This window comes from Lipophrys pholis, assembly GCF_963383615.2.
Source record: "Lipophrys pholis genome assembly, chromosome: 6".
NCBI classification, from domain to species: domain Eukaryota; kingdom Metazoa; phylum Chordata; class Actinopteri; order Blenniiformes; family Blenniidae; genus Lipophrys; species Lipophrys pholis.
This window is the reverse complement of record NC_137629.1, coordinates 25,610,599-25,631,638: the sequence shown is the minus strand read 5'-3', so window position 1 is coordinate 25,631,638 and position 21,040 is coordinate 25,610,599. Positions and strand designations below refer to the sequence as shown.

General features: G+C 40.7%; 4 protein-coding genes across 7 annotated transcripts in view; all 4 read right to left on the bottom strand.

Annotated features, from left to right (window-relative positions):
* The window catches only part of LOC308110671 (protocadherin alpha-C2-like), a gene marked incomplete at its 5' end in the record, with an annotated part of 191,219 nt that overhangs the window by 56,909 nt on the left and 113,270 nt on the right, over positions 1-21,040 (bottom strand). The window contains one exon of one of the 4 annotated variants that reach the window (XM_080465125.1): positions 18,097-20,618. The exons of the other annotated variants lie outside the window; for them this stretch is intronic. Within the exon in view, the coding sequence (XP_080321251.1) occupies positions 18,097-20,475 (2,379 nt within the window). Of the gene's footprint in view, positions 1-18,096; positions 20,619-21,040 lie in introns of those variants that run through there. 4 annotated transcript variants of the gene reach the window in all.
* Positions 883-17,062, bottom strand: LOC308110889 (protocadherin alpha-2-like; the record flags this gene model as incomplete). Its single annotated transcript, XM_080465509.1, has 2 exons — positions 883-2,925; positions 16,715-17,062. The coding sequence occupies 2 exons, from the start codon at positions 17,060-17,062 to the stop codon at positions 883-885; spliced, it is 2,391 nt and encodes a 796-aa protein (XP_080321635.1).
* Positions 3,446-6,744, bottom strand: LOC308110892 (protocadherin alpha-5-like; the record flags this gene model as incomplete). Its single annotated transcript, XM_080465512.1, has 1 exon — positions 3,446-6,744. The coding sequence occupies one exon, from the start codon at positions 6,742-6,744 to the stop codon at positions 4,366-4,368; it is 2,379 nt and encodes a 792-aa protein (XP_080321638.1). The 3' UTR covers positions 3,446-4,365.
* Positions 6,812-15,565, bottom strand: LOC308110890 (protocadherin alpha-2-like; the record flags this gene model as incomplete). The annotated part of the gene is made up of 4 exons (XM_080465510.1): positions 6,812-6,889; positions 7,597-8,888; positions 12,098-13,106; positions 14,696-15,565. The coding sequence occupies 4 exons, from the start codon at positions 15,563-15,565 to the stop codon at positions 6,812-6,814; spliced, it is 3,249 nt and encodes a 1,082-aa protein (XP_080321636.1).

The window sequence follows — 21,040 nt, the reverse complement described above, 5'->3', positions numbered from 1 at the left end:
GCGAGCTTCGTTCTCTAAACTCTGCAGACTCTGATCTAAGAAAACATACACAGCTATAGAGTATGACGAAGAATGTACACCACTTGAGATGTTTGAATAATAAAATTAGGTTTCTGATATATAGGATGTGGCATATTTGGTCTAATCAAGTAAATGGCTGCGTGTATTTAAATGACTGAAAGCAGAAATCACGCCCTGAAACACTAAGGATCGTGTCTGGGAGACTGTTAAATATTGGGGGTGGGGATGGGGGGTATGATTTTATTTAATTGATGTACAAAAGCAAATGTGATTTTGTACTTCATTGTAAAACAATCTGTTGTTTATTATTGTGTACGTCGTGATCCCGTTTGAAAATGGAGTGCAAAGCAGCATAGCCTGAAGCAGAAATGCTGCAGTGTTTCGGGTGAAGTCCACTTCATCATGTCTATTCACGACTCAATTATAAGACTAGTTCTGTGTTGTTTCTCAAATTTTGACTTTGAAACAGACATGTTTGGTATTTATTTCTGTCAACATCACATTGTCAACGTTTGTGCTTGAGCAGGCTTAATGCTCTATTCGAAAACACAAGCAAATAATCATGGAAATCATAACGTTTCTGGAGGATTGGTGTCACGTAATAAAAGTCTAACGCACAGAAATGTTTTAAATGTTTGCACGTGATTTCACTGACGTCATTGTCTGCAAAACGCACGTAAAAGATAACACATTTCAGACACTATTTTATTTAGAAATATGACAAACTACTCTAACTTTCAACACTGTTTTGGGTTTTTGATGGAATTGACAATCCTTCAAGCTTAATTGAAAATATTTTATAAAAAAATATTAGTCTGAACAGAATAAATACATTCAAAATAACTCAAGACAGGATTATGGTCAAGTAGGGCCTACCTTTTCTTTGTTGGGTAAGGTCTGAGTCCTGGAAAAAGTGTCTCCTCCGTTTATACTGATCAGTTCACCATCAACAGGTGGAAAAGGTGCTGGGAAAACCATTACATCACTCTTCAGTGTGTCTGAGCTGAAACACACGTCGTACTGCTGAGTAGATTTGGAGTAGGACCAACTCCCGTCAGGGTGGGTGGTGATCATGGGGGCGCTGTACCTGCTGAAAGATCCGTCTGTCCTGTGGCACCTGACCGCTATTAAACTGATGAGGCTCAGCAGGAAGATGACGGACACTGACACGATAGCGATCAGCAGGTACAGGTTCAAATCCGAGAAGTTGTCCTCCTTTGTAGGAACATGTCTGAACTGAGTCTGGATGTCAGCGGTGCTTTCAACCACCACCACATCGATTGAGACAGTAGCTGACAGGGAGGGCTCTCCATTATCAGAAACCAGCACCACCAAGGGGTGAGTTTTCAGGTCATTATCACTCATCCTCCTCTTAGTCCTGATTTCTCCGGTGCTGGTTCCGATCCTGAACAGGTTGTTTCCTTTGGGTTCAGACAGGTGATAAGAAAGCAGTGCGTTGTATCCAGAATCTGCATCTACAGCCCTGATCTTTGCCACAAAGTAACCTGCTTCTGCAGAATAAGGGACGTTCTCACTGTTAACGGAGCCGTGCTCAGAATAAGGAGCAATAATTGTTGGAATATTATCATTCTCATCGAGGACTAAAACATTGACAGTTGTAATGCTGCTGAGTGGAGGAACACCAGAATCTGTGGCCTGAACTTTGAACTGAAACGTTTTCAACTCTTCAAAGTTAAAAGACTGGAGACTGATAATTTCTCCAGTCTCTGAGTTAATGTTTAAAACAGATGAAACGGGAATATTTTTAGGGACACTGTCTAACAAGCTATAACTTAACTTGGCATTATTATGTAGATCAGGATCACGTGCAATTATTTTACAAATAACTGAGCCTGTTGGACTGTTTTCTTTAACAAAAACATTAATTACAGGTTCAATAAATTGAGGCGCATTATCGTTGACATCAGACACTTCAACTGTAATGATTCTGATGCTGGATAAAGGAGGACTTCCTTCATCTGTGGCCTTTATGGTCACATTGTAAAACGCAATATTTTCTCTGTCCAGAGATCCATCAACAACTAAAGAATAGTCGTTTTTGTAATTGGACTTCAGCTTGAATGGAACAGACCCAATTACTTTACAGTTAGTTAAACTATTATCCCCTCCATCTTTATCGCTCACTGTAACCAAAGCAACAATAGTCCCCATTTCTGCGTCTTCTTTAACTGGGGTCATTAGTGACGTTACAGTTATTTCTGGGGCATTGTCATTCACATCAACTACGTCTATCAGCAGTTTAGCATGCGCGCTACGGGGAGAAGAGCCTTGATCTCGCGCTTGTACTCTAACTTCATAAGCAGGTGTTTCCTCAAAATCTATTTTGCCTTTAACAGTAATTTGTCCTGTTTCAGGATTTAGATCAAATGCATTTGATTTGTCAATATTTCCTTGTTTAATGAAAGAATACATTATTTTACCGTTGCTGCCTTCGTCCAAATCAGTTGCGTTTAACTTCATAATAATCGATCCTGGAGCTGCATTTTCTATGACACGCACCTTAAAAAGCGATTTGCTGAACGTGGGTATATTGTCATTAACATCTATTACATTGACACGTATCTGCAATGATCCTGATCTCGGGGGTTTCCCTCCATCAACAGCAGTCAAAACAAGTGTGATCACCGACTGTTTCTCTCGATCTAAAGCTTTCTGCAGCACTAACTCAGCGGACACACCGTGTTCTCCACTGCTTTGAATATCAAGAGAAAAATGCTCATTTTGACTCAGTTTGTAGGCTTTTACTGAGTTACTTCCGACGTCCGCGTCCACTGCTGAAGGGAGGAAATAACGTTCTCCTGTCAGAGATGATTCAGAAATATTCAGAGAATATGCGTTTTGAGTAAAAGCTGGGGGGTTATCGTTTATGTCTACAATATTGATCTCAATGCGATTTACATTCATGGGATTATTTAGCACTGCTTGCAATCTCAACGAGCATTTTACAAAATGCGGACAAAGCTCCTCTCGATCTATTTTTTCGTTAACAAAGAGATTCCCTGTACGCAAATTCACGTCAAAGTATGTCTTACTGTAACTCGAAACAACACGGAGGTCTCTGGTTTCTAGGTCTTGTACATTAAGGTTTAAATCCTTCGCAATATTTCCCACCACTGTGCCTTTGTTCACTTCCTCCGATATTGAATACGACAACTGTGAAGAAGATCGACCACAAAGACAAAGCGAAGCCACTAAACTAATCCAGGCGTATCCGTGTTGTCTTCGCAGAAACATCCTGGATGCCTTGAAAGATCAGAATATGAGAGAGCATCTATCGCAGTAATCCATTCAAAAGCGGCGTTAGTCTTGTTCAGCTCGCCCACCGTTCGCCACAGTAGTACTGAGTGTCCAGCATAACAGTGAATGATGACGCGCCCGATTCTTTTTTTTTTTTTTTGTCTCGTACAAGGAGGTGTTTCGGGTTTACAAGCACATTCACATCTACGGTCTACTGCGACATCGTGTGGTGAAAAGTAGCCACATGCATATGAAAGCCAATTTATGTAATTCACAAACATTCAGACTGCACATTACCTTCTCAAACTGATTAGCACACAACCAGGAAGAAATTATTCGAAATGACACGGGTATATGGGATTACATACCAGCATTACGTATGGCAATATACTGTATACTTTAATAATTACGGAGCAACAATCATCCAGTGTTTCAGAGCTTGTCTAAAACACACAGAATAAGTCCTGAAGAAATGATCACATATGGGCCGTTTTGATTTCGGCACAGTGTAGTCAACTTACAAGCTCATCAATAAACATCGAATTGGTTGTGTGAGAAAATACTGTGGAGAGCCCCAATATTTTACGTTTGTATTTAGTACTATGGAGAGAACTATCTATGCAATAATTTAGACCAATCTCGAGCTGTTCTCCCAAAAGGAAATGTAATAGCAAAATATCAAGATCAAGTAAAGCTCATCAAAGTAGCAAAACATTTATCCTCAGTTGAATATTTTTTCTGATAAGTAGATTTTAAAATGATTGGATTTTGTGCATAAAGTAAACAATCGAAACAGAGAATGTGTCTCCTTTAAATATAATGTTACAACTGTTTGGGCTCTAAAATATTTAATTGATGTGGTCATTTGAATGAGACAAAAAACTCGTTTGAGAGCAACCTTTGGATGCAAATTTTTAGAGGCCCGAAATTTATATCTTAGTCAGTGAACATGATTTCTAACACTTTTAGATTTACATTTTGTAAATGTGTAGTAAATATCATATTTAGTGAGACACATTTAGAGTCAGTCAAAGAAATTACTGGATTCGTTATGGACCCAAACCATCATGTGTGTTGTCATTCAGTTTAACTCACCTTCTCTTTGTTAGGTAAAGTCTGAGTCCTGGAAAAAGTGTCTCCTCCGTTTATACTGATCAGTTCACCATCCACAGGTGGAAAAGGTGCGGGGAAAACCACTACATCACTCTTCAGTGTGTCTGAGCTGAAACACACGTCGTACTGCTGAGTAGATTTGGAGTAAGACCAACTCCCGTCAGGGTGGGTGGTGATCATGGGGGCGCTGTACCTGCTGAAAGAGCCGTCTGTCCTGTGGCACCTGACCGCTATTAAACTGATGAGGCTCAGCAGGAAGATGGCGGACACTGACACGATGGCGATCAGTAGGTACAGGTTCAAATCCGAGAAGCTGTCATCCTTTGTAGGCACATGTCTGAACTGAGTCTGGATGTCAGCGGTGCTTTCAACCACCACCACATCGATAGAGACAGTAGCTGACAGGGAGGGCTCTCCATTATCAGAAACCAGCACCACCAAGGGGTGAGTTTTCAGGTCATTGTCACTCATCTTCCTTTTAGTCCTGATTTCTCCGGTGCTGGTTCCGATCCTGAACAGGTTGTTTCCTTTGGGTTCAGACAGGTGATAAGAAAGCAGTGCGTTGTATCCAGAGTCTGCATCTACAGCCCTGATCTTTGCCACAAAGTATCCTGCTTCTGCAGAATAAGGGATGTTCTCACTGTTAACGGAGCCGTGCTCAGAATAAGGAACAAGAATTGTTGGAATATTATCATTTTCATCGAGGACTAAAACATTCATGGTTGCATTGCTGCTGAGTGGAGGAACACCAGAATCTGTGGCCTGAACTTTGAACTGAAACGTTTTCAACTCTTCAAAGTTAAAAGACTGCAGACTGATAATTTCTCCTGTCTCTGAATTAATATTTAAAACAGATGAAACTGGAATAGTTTTAGGGAAACTGTCTACCAAACTATAACTTAATTTGGCATTATTATGTAGATCAGGATCGAGTGCACTTATTTTACAAATAACTGAGCCTGTTGGACTGTTTTCTTTTACATAAGCATTAATCACAGGCTCCATGAAATGAGGTGCGTTGTCGTTGACATCTGAAACTTCTACAGTAATTATTCCGATGCTAGATAGAGGGGGACTTCCTTCATCGGTTGCCTTAATGGTCACATTGTAAAATGAAATGTTTTCTCTGTCCAGCGGTCCATCAACAACTAAAGAATAATCATTTTTGTAGTTGGACTTAAGCTTAAATGGAACCAATCCTACTATGTTACAGCTAGTTACGCCATTATTTCCGCCATCCTTATCACTAACTGTAACTAAAGCAACAATAGTCCCCATCCCTGCATCCTCTTTCACCGGCGTCATAAGTGACGTCACGGATATTTCGGGAGAATTGTCATTCACATCAATTATCTCGATTAGCAGTTTGGCATGCGCACTACGAGGAACGGTACCCTGATCCATTGCCTGAACTCTCACCTCATAAGCAGGTGTATCTTCATAATCTAGCTTCCCTTTCACAGTAATTGTCCCAGTTTCTGGATTGAGATCAAAAATATTGGATGGATCAGAATTCCCTCGTTTTATAAACGAATAACGTATCTTACTGTTTATACCTTCATCTAAATCAGTTGCATTTAACTTTATCACAGTTTCTCCACTTGCAGCTGTCTCACTTACACGTACTTTGTAAAGAGACTTGCTAAACGTCGGGGTATTATCATTTGCATCTATAACGTTTACAATCAGCTGGAGAGTTCCCGTTCTGGGTGGTTTTCCTCCATCAACAGCGGTCAGAGTTAGTCTAATAATCGGTTGTTTCTCTCGATCTAAAGCCTTGTTCAGTACCAGCTCAGCAGACACACCGTGCTCTCCGCCACTTTGTACGTCTAGCGAGAAATGTTCATTTGGACTCAGCTTGTAGCGCTTTACTGTGTTGCTTCCTATATCTGCATCCTCTGCTATTGGGAGAAAATACCGGTCTCCTGGTGACGCTGATTCAGATATGTTTAATGAGTACGACTTTTCAATGAATTCTGGCGAGTTATCATTTATGTCTAAAACCCCGACCTCAATGCGATGCACTGTCATGGGATTGTTTAAAACAGCTTGTATCCTCAGGAAACACTGGGCCGTGGTCGGACAAAGCTCCTCTCTATCTATTCTGTCATTAACAATCAGGCTTCCCGTCCTGAAATCCACATCAAAATATTTCTTACGGTAATTTGAAACAATTTGCAGATCCCTGGTTTCTAGTTCTTGTACACTCAGATGCAGATCCTTTGCAGTGTTTCCCACCACGGTGCCTTTGTTCCCCTCCTCGAGAACGGAGTAAGAGATCTGCGCAGCGGTCCGACCGCAGAGACAAAGGAGTGCCAAAATGTTAATCCAGATATATTCCTCGTTTCCCATTGTAGAAAATTACACAGCGGATTCTGAAATCCAGATCATTCCATTTTTGGATCAGCAATCATTTTCCTCAAACATATTTCTCCAAAGACTCAAGTCGTTCTCCTCGCCCCAGCGTCTCTCTAAACCGACGGTTAGTGACGCTTTCCTGACGAGGAGGAGTGTTCCACATTGTATGGTCTCTAGCGCCACCAAGTGGCAAACAATTCAACCTATAAATATTAAGTTGAATTACATTTTAGGAAGATTCATACTACTATTTTAAACACGGCGATATTGAAGAAATAATCTACATGGTTTCCCAAGTGGTCAACCACATCAATTTCATCAAACTCTACGGGGAAAAGAAAATCGAAACACAAATCAACCAAAGGTTTCCAGAAGATCCACTGATACAACTAACAAAAGTAGGAATCAATGTTTTCAATTGATATAGATACAAATTTGCACCTCTCAAACAAACAAACAAACCAAGAAAAGAAAAGAAAATCACTTCAAGACCACAGAGAGCTTTGTTGGTCTATATTTAGGAGGTAATGAAGCAATGGTGTCGGTAGTAATATATAACAGTTTAATAATCACGATAGGATACAGATGTTCCCAAATGTCTTACAATTTGTCAACTTACATCATTTAAAAATTTATATATTACCATATACCATGTACACCTTCTACAATATATAAAATAAAAAATAAAAAATGAAACAACCAACGCTGTCATATGATAACAAAGATGCTGCAACAGTCGCCTGTGACTTCAGCACCACGGCCAGCGCTTTGGTCATACGCAGGAAAACTGAAAAGATACATTATAAAGTTTATACTATCATGTCATTGCAAAGGATTACAACTTACCTTTTCCTTATTAGGTAAAGTCTGAGTCCTGGTAAAAGTGTCTCCTCCGTTTATACTGATCAGTTCACCATCGCCAGGAGGATAAGGTGCCGGGAAAACCACTACATCACTCTTCAGTGTGTCTGAGCTGAAACACACGTCGTACTGCTGAGTAGATTTGGAGTAAGACCAACTCCCGTCAGGGTGGGTGGTGATCATGGGGGCGCTATACCTACTGAAAGATCCGTCTGTCCTGTGGCACCTGACTGCTATTAAACTGATGAGGCTCAGCAGGAAGATGACGGACACTGACACGATGGCGATCAGCAGGTATAGGTTCAAATCCGAGAAGCTGTCCTCCTTTGTAGGCACATGTCTAAACTGAGTCTGGATGTCAGCGGTGCTTTCAACCACCACCACATCGATAGAGACAGTAGCTGTCAGGGAGGGCTCTCCATTATCAGAAACCAGCACCACCAAGGGGTGAGTTTTCAGGTCATTGTCACTCATCCTCCTCTTAGTCCTGATTTCTCCGGTGCTGGTTCCGATCCTGAACAGGTTGTTTCCTTTGGGTTCAGACAGGTGATAAGAAAGCAGTGCGTTGTATCCAGAATCTGCATCTACAGCCCTGATCTTTCCCACAAAGTATCCTGCTTCTGCAGAATAAGGGATGTTCTCACTGTTAACGGAGCCGTGCTCAGAATAAGGCGCAAGAATTGTTGGAGCATTATCATTTTCATCAATGACTAAAACATTTACAGTTGCATTGCTGCTAAGTGGAGGAACACCAGAGTCCGTGGCCTGAACTTTGAACTGAAACGTTTTCAACTCTTCAAAGTTAAAAGACTGGAGACTGATAATTTCTCCAGTCTCTGAATTAATATTTAAAACAGATGAAACTGGAATATTTTTAGGGACACTTTCTGAAAAACTATAACTTATCTTGGCATTATTATGTAGATCCGGATCAAGTGCACTTATTTTACCAATAACTATGCCCGTAGGACTGTTTTCTTTAACATAAGCATTAATCACAGGCTCCATAAAATGAGGTGCATTGTCATTGACATCTGAAACTTCAACAGTAATAATTCTGATGCTGGCTAGAGGAGGACTTCCTTCATCTGTTGCCTCAATAGTCACATTATAGAATGAAATGTTTTCTCTGTCCAGAGGTCCATCAACAACTAAAGAATAATCATTTTTGTAGTTGGACTTTAGCTTAAATGGAAAAGATCCAACGATTTTACAGTTAGTTACACCATTATTTCCACCGTCTTTATCACTAATTGTAATTAATGCAACAATTGTCCCTATTTCCGCGTCTTCTTTAACGGGTGTCATAAGTGACGTCACGGATATTTCGGGAGTATTGTCATTCACATCAATTATCTCGATTAGCAGTTTGGCATGCGCACTACGAGGAGAACTGCCTTGATCTTGCGCCTGAACTCTGATTTCATAAGCAGGTGTATCTTCATAATCTAGTTTCCCTTTCACAGCAATTTCTCCTGTTTCCGAATTGAGATAAAAAATATTCGATGGATCAGAATTCCCTCGTTTTATAAACGAATAACGTATCTTACTGTTTATACCTTCATCTAAATCAGTTGCATTTAACTTTATCACAGTTTCTCCACTTGCAGCTGTCTCACTTACACATACTTTGTAAAGAGACTTGCTAAACGTCGGGGTATTATCATTTGCATCTATAACGTTTACAATCAGTTGGAGAGTTCCCGTTCTGGATGGTTTTCCTCCATCAACAGCGGTCAGAGTTAGTCTAATAATCGGTTGTTTCTCTCGATCTAAAGCCTTGTTCAGTACCAGCTCAGCAGACACACCGTGCTCCCCGCCACTTTGTACGTCTAGAGAGAAATGTTCATTTGGACTCAGCTTGTAGCTCTTTACTGTGTTGCTTTCTATATCTGCATCCTCTGGTATTGGAAGAAAATACCGTTCTCCCGCTGACACCGATTCAGATATGTTTAAAGAGTACGACTTTTCAATGAATTCTGGCGAGTTATCATTTATGTCTAAAACCCCGACCTCAATGCGATGCACTGTCATGGGATTGTTTAAAACAGCTTGTATCCTCAGGAAACACTGGGCCGTGTTCGGACAAAGCTCCTCTCTATCTATTCTGTCATTAACAATCAGGCTTCCCGTCCTGAAATCCACATCAAAATATTTCTTACGGTAATTTGAAACAATTTGCAGATCCCTGGTTTCTAGTTCTTGTACACTCAGATGCAGATCCTTTGCGGTGTTTCCCACCACGGTGCCTTTGTTCGCCTCCTCGAGAACGGAGTAAGAGATCTGCGCAGCGGTCCGACCGCAGAGACAAAGGAGTGCCACAATGTTAATCCAGATATATTCCTCGTTTCCCATTGTAGAAAATTACGAAGCGGATTCTGAGATCCAGATCATTCCATTTTTGGATTAGAAATCATTTCCCTCAAACATATTTCTCCAAAGACTCAAGTCGTTCTCCTCGCCCCAGCGTCTCCGTAAACCGACGGTTAGTGACGCTTTCCTTACGAGGAGGAGTGTTCCACATTGTATGGTCTCTAGCGCCACCAAGTGGCAAACAATTCAACCTATAAATATTACATTGAATTACCCTTTCTGCAGATTCATACTACTATTTTAAACACTGCGAAATTCAGGAAGTAATTTATATGTTATCCCAATATGTCAACCACATAACTTTCATCCAACTCTACGGGGAAAATAAACTCGAAACATAAATCAACCAAAGGTTTCCAGAAAATCCACTGATACAACTTTACCCAAACAAAACTAGGAATCAATGTTTTCAATTGATATAGACACCAATTTACACTACTCAAACAAACCCCCCAAAAAACAAGGGAAAAAAACCCACCATGGAGAGCTGTGTTTGTCTATATTTAGGAGGTAATGAAGCAATGGTGTCAGTAGTAATATATACCAGTTTAATATTCAAGATAAGATACAGATGTTCTTAAATTTCTCACGATTCGTCAACTTAGATCATTGAAAAATATTATACGACCACATACTATGTACACTTTCTACAATATATTTTGAAAAACAAATGACAACCAATGCTGTCATATGATAACATAGATGCTGCAACTGTCGCCTGTGACTTCAGCACCACGGCCAGCGCTTTAGTCAGATGCAGGGAAACTGAAAACATAAATTATAAAGCTTATACTATCATGTCATTTCAAAGGATTATAACTTACCTTTTCCTGATTAGGTAAAGTCTGAGTCCTCGTAAAAGTGTCTCCTCCGTTTATACTGATCAGTTCACCATCGACAGGAGGATAAGGTGCCGGGAAAACCACTACATCACTCTTCAGTGTGTCTGAACTGAAACACACGTCGTACTGCTGAGTAGATTTGGAGTAAGACCAACTCCCGTCAGGGTGGGTGGTGATCATGGGGGCGCTGTACCTGCTGAAAGATCCGTCTGTCCTGTGGCACCTGACTGCTATTAAACTGATGAGGCTCAGCAGGAAGATGACTGACACTGAGACAATGGCGATCAGCAGGTAAAGGTTCAAATCCGAGAAGCTGTCATCCTTTGTAGTCACATGTCTGAACTGAGTCTGGATGTCAGCGGTGCTTTCAACCACCACCACATCAATAGAGACAGTAGCTGTTAGGGAGGGCTCTCCATTATCAGAAACCAGCACAACCAAGGGATGAGTTTTTAGGTCATTATCACTCATCCTCCTCTTTGTCCTGATTTCTCCGGTGCTGGTTCCGATCCTGAACAGGTTGTTTCCTTTGGGTTCAGACAGGTGATAAGAAAGCAGTGCGTTGTATCCAGAATCTGCATCTACAGCCCTGATCTTTGCCACAAAGTATCCTGCTTCAGCAGAATATGGGATGTTCTCACTGTTAACGGAGCCGTGCTCAGAATAAGGAGCAAGAATTGCGGGGCTGTTGTCATTTTCATCAAGGATAAAAACATTGACAGTCACGTTGCTTCTGAGCGGCGGAACACCAGAGTCTGTGGCCTGAACTTTGAACCGAAACGTTTTCATCTCCTCAAAATTAAACGACTTCAGACTGATAATGTCTCCTGTTTCAGAGTTAATATTCACCATGTTAGTTATATGCGTCTTGGAAGCGCCATTAACTAAGCGGAATGTTGATTTAGCATTTTCATTCAAGTCCAAATCTAAAACGGAGAGTCTATGAAAAGTAGCTCCAATCGGACTGTTCTCCTGTACGTATATATTAATTTCATTTTCAGAAAATAGAGGAGGATTATCATTTACATCAGAAACCTCAATACTAATTGTACTTATACTAGACAGAGGAGATGTGCCTTCGTCTGTGGCCAGAATTGTTACGTTAAATCGGGAGACACTCTCTCTGTCAAGGGACCCGTCAACTAGTAAAGAATAATAGTTTTTATAGTTCGATTTTAATTTAAATGGCACTGAATTGGCAATCTTACAGTTTGTTATTCCGTTTTTACCTCCATCCTTGTCAGTAATAGTCACCATCGCAACAACTGTACCAGAATCAGCGTTTTCTTTAACAGGACTCATTAGTGATGACACCGATATTTCCGGGGAATTGTCATTCACATCAATGACTTCAACTAAAACTTTACTATGTGCACTACGGGGAGGAGTGCCTTTGTCTCGAGCTTGAACACGAATTTCATAAGCCTGTTTTTCCTCGTAATCAATGTTACCTTTTACTGTAATTTCTCCAGTAATATCATTCAGAGCAAATCTTTCATCACGGTTTATAAGCCCCCTCTCTGTAAACGAATATACAACCTGGCCATTAATCCCATCATCCAAATCAGTAGCAATCAGGTTTAATAGCGTGGTCCCAATATCTGCATTTTCGACTACTTGGACCTTGTAGAGCGATTTACTGAACAAGGGAGAATTGTCATTCACATCCAAAACATTAACTTGAACCTGTAAAGTCCCCGTTTTAGGTGGTTTTCCTCCATCAAAAGCAGTAACCGTGAGCTCAATTACAGCCTCTTTTTCCCGATCTAATGTTTTTTGTAGCACTAATTCAGCAGACACGGCCTCGCCAGTGTTCTGTACATCCAAAGTGAAATAATCATTCTGATTTATTTTGTAAGTCTTGACCGAATAAGTTCCTATATCTGCGTCGTGCGATATTGGGAGTGGATGCCTTTCTCCAACATATGACGACTCATACATGTCCACTATAGTTTTTTCTTCCAGAAAAAATGGGGCGTTATCATTAATATCATTGATTAAAACCTCTATTCGATGGAGACTTCGAGGATTGCTCAATACGGCCTCTAAATTTAAAGAGCACTTTACCGTATTAGGACAAATCTCCTCCCGATCGATCCTGTCGTTGACAAAAAGAACTCCGGATTCATCGTTGATGTCAAAATACCGTTTTTTATACGCAGATGTAATCTCAAGACCCTTTGACTGAAGCTGCTGCGCGCTGAGATTCAGATCCCTAGCAAGATTTCCCACCGCGGTGCCTTTGTCCACCTCCTCTGATATACTATAGGATATTTGAGCCTCGGACAGATTGCACAAACAAAGAAGAGCAACAAACAAACTCCGGCTATTATCCCACAGTCTCCAAGAAGCCATTTCTGTTCAAGCAAAATTGACAAATCACAGATCCTCCCTTCTGGATTATCCATAGAATTATATATATATAAAAAAAGGGTTTCATGTATCCATTCCATCGACGGATCCTGCGTCTGGCCTCCTTTATCTGTGTGAGCTTTCACAAAGCATTGTCAGATGATGACGTGTTAGTTTGTCAGAAGTAAAGGAGGAGTTTCTGCACGCCGAATACATTTTATTTTGCAAGGTCTCGAGCGACATCTCGTGACACTTAGAGTGTTATGAGCGGAAGCTCAATATAGTACAACTGTTTATAGACAACGAGAGAAGAAACAGGAAAAATAATATTTTAATCTGCATATCAATAAAATGTCACGAATGTGTTGAGTGTACTGTTTGGGGGAAATTATTTATATATAATATTATAATCTATTTCAGGGGTCGCCAACTCCGGTGCTCGAGGGTCCCTGTCATGCATGTTTTATCTCTCTCCCTGCTTCAGCATACCCGAATCTAATGATGATTTCATCCCCGAGGTTGTGAAAAAGCCCATTAACGAGCTCTTAATTGCATTCAAGTGTGTTGGAACTGGGAGAGAGCTAAATCTTGCAGGGCAGGGGCTATGGAGGACCGAGGTTGGAGACCCCTGCTCTATTCAGACATATAATATTGAAAACGGAGGTCAGGATAAAGATTTTTTAATTTATGCTTCACAGCATCACCACTAAAAACAGAAACAAAATATCTCCATTTAGAAAAAAAAACCAAAACAAGCCTCTTTGAGCACCACTGCTAGCAAGTCAATAAAAAGTACAGTTTCTCAACTTATCTGCAAATCATTTAGGAATCATAAGATTTATAATATACATAACTGTTATACTAAAATCGGAAAAGAAACAACCAAAAATGATGTACGAAGTACCAATATAACTTTAAAATCTGTTTTAGTTGTACTGCATCTAAGAAGAAACTTTGTGTAAAAGATTTTAAAAAAAAGCCACTATTATTTCATAACAGATTTAAGACCACAAACAAATACCTTTGAATGTGACGTTTATATGGATTAATAGGAATACTGGAAAAAGCAAAATCCTCAAATTTACAGGACAGTAACAACTTAAACAAAACCATTGTCTGCATACATTTGAGCACAATATGCTCTTTCTTTGAAGACATACGTCTTAGTTCTGATATGATTGTGTCTGTCCAGATTGAAATTAATTATGGTTCCCTTGTCCAAGATGGACAGGATGGATTATATGCATTGAGTTATCAAAAGGTCTGAATCTTTTGGATTGAAGCTAAGTTACTGGAATCAAGTTAAGTGACACATTGTGGTATGCTCTTCCACACATACAACAGTTAAAGTTGAAGTCTTTATTTTAGAGGGAGTATTTGTTTTCTTCGAAAACAAGACAAAGTTGGAGCTAATTTCAGTGTTTTGTGTTCTTATCCTCACATTCTTAACCAAAACATTGCAGGGGATTTATTTGATAATATTCATGTCACATAGGGATTTTGTAAAACTTGCCTACCTTTTCTTTGTTCGGTAAAGTCTGAGTCCTGGTGAAAGTGTCTCCTCCGTTTATACTGATCAGTTCACCATCCGCAGGGGGAAAAGGTGCGGGGAAAACCACTACATCACTCTTCAATGTGTCTGAGCTGAAACACACGTCGTACTGCTGAGTAGATTTGGAGTAAGACCAACTCCCGTCAGGGTGGGTGGTGATCATGGGGGCGCTGTACCTGCTGAAAGATCCGTCTGTCCTGTGGCACCTGACCGCTATTAAACTGATGAGACTCAATAAAAAAATTACAGTCACTGACACGATGGCGATCAGCAGGTACAGGTTCAAATCCGAGAAGCTGTCCTCCTTTATAGGCACATGTCTGAACTGATTCTGGATGTCAGCGGTGCTTTCAACCACCACCACATCAATAGAGACTGTAGCTGTTAGGGAGGGCTCTCCATTATCAGAAACCAGCACCACCAATGGATGAGTTTTCAGGTCATTGTCACTCATCCTCCTTTTAGTCCTGATTTCTCCGGTGCTGGTTCCGATCCTGAACAGGTTGTTTCCTTTGGGTTCAGACAGGTGAAAAGAAAGTAGTGCGTTGTATCCAGAGTCTGCATCTACAGCCCTGATCTTTGCCACAAAGTATCCTGCTTCTGCAGAATATGGGATATTCTCACTGTTAACGGAGCCGTGCTCAGAATAAGGAGCAAGAATTGAGGGACTGTTGTCATTTTCATCAAGGATAAAAACATTGACCGTCACGTTGCTGATGAGCGGAGGAACACCAGAGTCTGTGGCCTGAACTTTAAACTGAAATGTTTTCATTTCTTCAAAGTTAAAAGATTGGAGGCTGGTGATCTCGCCTGTCTCTGAGTTAATATTTATCATTGTGGGGAGAGACAATAATTTTGTATCTATGATCGAATAGCTCACCTCTGCATTATTGATGATGTCTCCATCGACTGCAGTAACTGTTTTAATGACTGTTCCTACTTTGCTATTTTCTTTTACATAAATACATATTGAAGTATCTGGAAAATACGGCGTATTGTCATTCACATCAGACAGCTGAATAGTAATGACAGTGGTGTTTGAAAGAGGGGGGCTCCCGTCGTCCGTCGCTGATATTGTAATATTATACTGAGGAATCACCTCTCTGTCTAGGCGTCCATCAACAACTAATGAGTAATAATTTTTGTAATTAGTCTCTAATTTGAAAGGAACTGTATTTAATATTTCACATTTCACTTCACCGTTTTTACCACTGTCACTATCAAAAACTGAGACTAGTGCAATAGCAGTCCCCAAAGCGGCGTCCTCCTGCACTGTATTGAGAAGTGACGTAACTGTGATTTCAGGAGCATTGTCATTGACGTCCATTATTTCAACCAGCACTTTTGTATGAGCAGACATCGGAGGCTGGCCTTTATCTCTCGCCTCTGCCCTTAACTCAAATGCTTTTCTTTCCTCATAGTCAATTTTCTCTTTCACTGAAATTACTCCCGTGTGAGGGTCAATTTTGAAAATATCCAGTACGTGATCTTGGTCCTTACTCCGAAGAGAATAAACAATTTCACTATTTGATCCTTCATCAACATCCGTCGCGTTTAATGTGAAAATGATAGTACCGACTGGGACATTTTCGTGTGTTTTAACTTTATAGAGGGTACTGCTGAATAATGGTGCGTTATCATTGTTGTCAAGTACATTTACTTCGATTTCGGATGTGCCCGAATTTGGCGGAGACCCTCCATCTATTGCAGTTAACAAAAGCCTCATATTTGCTATTTTCTCACGATCTAGGGCTCTCTGCAGCACTAACTCCGGAGATATATTATCCCCTCCTCTATTCGACAAAAGACTAAAATATTCATTTGGACTGAGTTTATACGCACTAACGCTATTCTTTCCCACATCCGCGTCTCTCGCCTCGGATAAGGCAAATCTAAATCCCGGCAAAGTGTTCTCTGCAATGTCTAACATCTGCGATTTAGTGTTAAAAGTCGGTGAATGGTCGTTCACATCTTTTATTTCTACCTCGACACGGTAAAGTTTTAAAGGGTTGTTTATCACAGCCTCTACACTCACAATGCATTTGGACTCCTCCGAACAAAGCTCCTCTCGGTCAATACGCTCGTTAACATATAGAAATCCAGTCTTCACATTTATCTCGAAGTATTTTCGCTTCGATGCAACGATCTGAAAAAGCCGGGACTCCAAATCTTGCACACTGAGATTGAGATCTTTTGCGACATTTCCAACCTTTGTCCCCGGGTTTACCTCCTCTAAAACGGAATAGGAGAGCTGTGCCGACGCAGATTCCCAGTAACAGCCCAAAAGCACAATGTATGTAAGAATAGACGTCTTGGTTATCAGTAAAGGCATAATTCCGTCGAAATGAAGCAAATCATTTATCAGCAATGTATTCCCTTCGTTAGAATCCAGACAAGTGAAGAAATCCTCGTCGATCTTAGTATTTTAGGAGAATTGCTTCATTGTGCCATCTTTTCTCTTCCAGTCACTCTTTGTGTTCACCTCGATCGTTCTGGGTTTTTTTTTTTCTCTTTTCTTTTTACTCTGGGAGGAGCGACGGGTTTTCAGTCTCGCGGTCTCTAGTGTCGTTTAGTGGTAGTTTGAAAACACTGCACATGTTATAAACAACCCAGACACCAATTTAATGCTGAAATGCTATATGACAACCAACTTACAATAACCCCACGAGTGATTGTTGGTACACTGCTAAAGGCAGATGCTCAACAAATATCACGAGGTTTAGCGCAAAAGTTAATAGTTGTCTGTGGTTAAAATGCGCTCAAAATGTTCTACTGTAAAATCTAAACATAATTATTTTGGTCGGCTATTGCTGGTCAGGCATTTGCTGTAAGTAAATATCGGCGTATTTGATTTTTAAACGGAACAAGCTGACATACATCCCCCGCTGCCTGTCTCATATCAGATGCCGATACGTCTCTAAGTTTGCGTTCAGCACTCTGGACAGCGAAACAACAAATTCATCGCTGAGGAAGATATCAAACAAGAGGAAATTACAAATGCACATGGATAGCATGCTTTCCCAGCACAATAAATCTCGTGAATGCAGCTCGAAAAAAAACGGTTGTAACGGACGACTTTCAAGAGGAACGAAGCGAATACGAAATACATTATATCAAGATTATGAGCACCAATTCAAAGTGATTCTGAGTCAATTCAAGAACAATCTCAAAGAAACTGATTGGATGTACATTTGTTATGTACCACGTTTGTTACCAAAAATCCCCGAAAATACTTGAAAATTATTTATGTTTCTTTCTCGGGGAATGATTGAGTCCTGAAGTTTAGTTCCATAATAAAACGTTCATACCACAAATTATTCAGATCGTACATGCCGTATTGATACAAAACATTGAGATCAAGCCTACCTTTTCTTTGTTGGGTAACGTTTGAGTCCTGGTAAAAGTGTCTCCTTCGTTTATACTGATCAGTTCACCATCCACAGGAGGAAAAGGTGCGGGGAAAACCACTACATCACTCTTCAGTGTGTCTGAGCTGAAACACACGTCGTACTGCTGAGTAGATTTGGAGTAAGACCAACTCCCGTCAGGGTGGGTGGTGATCATGGGGGCGCTGTACCTGCTGAAAGAGCCGTCTGTCCTGTGGCACCTGACAGCTATTAAACTGATGAGACTCAATAAAAAAATGACGGTCACTGACACGATGGCGATCAGCAGGTACAGGTTCAAATCCGAGAAGCTGTCCTCCTTTGTAGGAACATGTCTGAACTGAGTCTGGATGTCAGCGGTGCTTTCAACCACCACCACATCGATAGAGACAGTAGCTGTCAGGGAGGGCTCTCCATTATCAGAAACCAGCACCAGCAAGGGGTGAGTTTTTAGGTCATTGTCACTCATCCTCCTCTTAGTCCTGAGTTCCCCGGTGCTGGTTCCGATCCTGAACAGATTGTTTCCTTTGGGTTCAGACAGGTGATAAGACAGCAGTGCATTGTATCCAGAATCTGCATCTACAGCTCTGATCTTTGCGACAAAATATCCTGCTTCTGCAGAATATGGGATGTTCTCACTGTTCACGGAGCCGTGCTCAGAATAAGGAGCAAGAATCGCGGGACTGTTGTCATTTTCATCCAGGATAAAAACATTGACAGTCACGTTACTGCTGAGCGGAGGAACACCAGAGTCTGTGGCCTGAACTTCGAACTGAAACGTTTTCATCTCCTCAAAGTTAAAAGACTGTAAGCTGATAATTTCTCCGGTCTCTGAGTTTATATTCACCATGGTGGATGACGGCATTGAATCACTGTTACTTTGTAAAATGGAATAACTCACTTCACCATTCATATCAATATCTGCATCAATTGCAGTCACAATTTTTAGAACCGTTCCTACTGAACCATGCTCTTTCACATAAACACTTATCACTTTATCCGTAAATAGGGGTTTGTTATCATTCACATCTGAAACGTGGACATTGATCACTGTCGTGCTGGAGAGAGGTGGGCTGCCCTCATCAGTAGCAGTGATACTGATATTGTATTGAGAAGAGGTCTCTCGGTCCAGAGGACCGTCCACTACCAACGAATAGTAATTCTTGTAATTTGACTCCAATTTAAAAGGAACACGATTGGATATTTGACAGTTCACCATCCCATTTTTACCTCCATCTTTATCATATACTGAAACCAGAGCAATGGCCGTGCCAATTGAGGCGTCCTCTTTCACAGAGTTCAGAAGCGACGTGACTGTAATTTCAGGAGCGTTGTCATTCACGTCTAATACTTCAATTAGTAATTTAGCATGTGACGTTAGAGGAGAAGAAGCACCATCACTGGCTTGTACTCTGATCTCAAAAGCATTATTTTCTTCAAAGTCAATATTTTTAATGTTTTTCACCATACCGGTTCGTTCGTCGATGTCAAACAGTTGTGGCTGTTTCCCTCGACCTACTTTACTTAACGAATATCTCACCTGGCCATTTGTTCCTGCGTCTAAATCAGTAGCATTTAATGTTATTATGGAAGATCCTATTTTCACATTTTCATACACGCTGGCTTTGTACAACGTTTGACTGAATACAGGAGCATTATCATTGGTGTCCAAGACATTTATTAATATAGTCATTGTGCCTGATTTAGCAGGCGTTCCTCCATCAATGGCAGTCAACGTGAGAGTGATGACCGACTGTTTTTCTCTGTCTAAAACTTTCTGAAGCACTAATTCAGGAGTGACGCTTTCTCCTTTAGATGTATCAAGAGAGAAGTAGTCATTTTGGCTGAGCTTGTAATTACTAACAGTATTCCTCCCGACATCTGCATCATTAGCTGGGTGCAGAGGAAATTTTGCTCCTGTTGCGGTGCTTTCTGTTATGTTCATTGATTCTGTAATGCTTATGAAGGATGGGGAATTGTCATTTACATCCAATATTGTCATTTCAATGCGGTGCAATTTTAAAGGGCTATTTATGACCGCTTCCACACTAACTGAGCATTTGTCCTGATCACCACACAACTCTTCTCGATCTATTCTTTCATTGACATAAAGAGCACCAGTCTTTAGATTTACCTCGAAATATTTTTTCTTTCCTCCGGCTACGATCTGAAACATGCGGGGCTCCAATTCCTGGACATTCAGGTTGAGATCTTTGGCGATATTTCCGACAACAGTCCCCAGATTCACCTCCTCAGAGACAGAATAAGACAGCTGTCCTAACACCGCTTCCCAGTAACAATCCAGCAGCAGGACCAGGAGATAAATCCACGCAGAACTCGCTCTTCCTGGTAAATACATGATGTCTTACATCCACAAAGTCACATTTAAAAAGGTGTGGGATCTCCCAAATATAAAAGTTAAGCCACATAAAAGAAATAAAGAAAATCCTGATACACGGCCTCGTATATGCTGTTGGTCCGTCTTTTCCCTCTTCCTTCTGCGTCTCTTTGTTGCAAACGTCCGACAAGCGTCATCGTCTAAATCTGGGAGGAGCCCCGAGACAATAAAGAGAGCTGAAAAATGCCATGGTCTACAATGTCCCCATGTGGACATAAGTGAGAACTACAAAAGGCGTCAAATTAACACATGAATCATGTTCCATTTTCCGTCCTTTTAACAACACATATCGTAATTTTGATCCTGAATATTAAGCCAAATGTGTGCACCGTCTGAGCATTTTCTAAGCGTTTTCTCTGTATCTTCCGGTGTTGTTGAATTAAGCAGTCTGGAGAAACAAGTCTGCAAAGATTGAAATACTATTCCAACAGAAACGCATACATTCTGTTATAAAAATGATCATGCTGTAGATCCAGAAATTAATTTCGTTTGGTCATCGTTCTTCAAAATAATGACGATAAGTGAA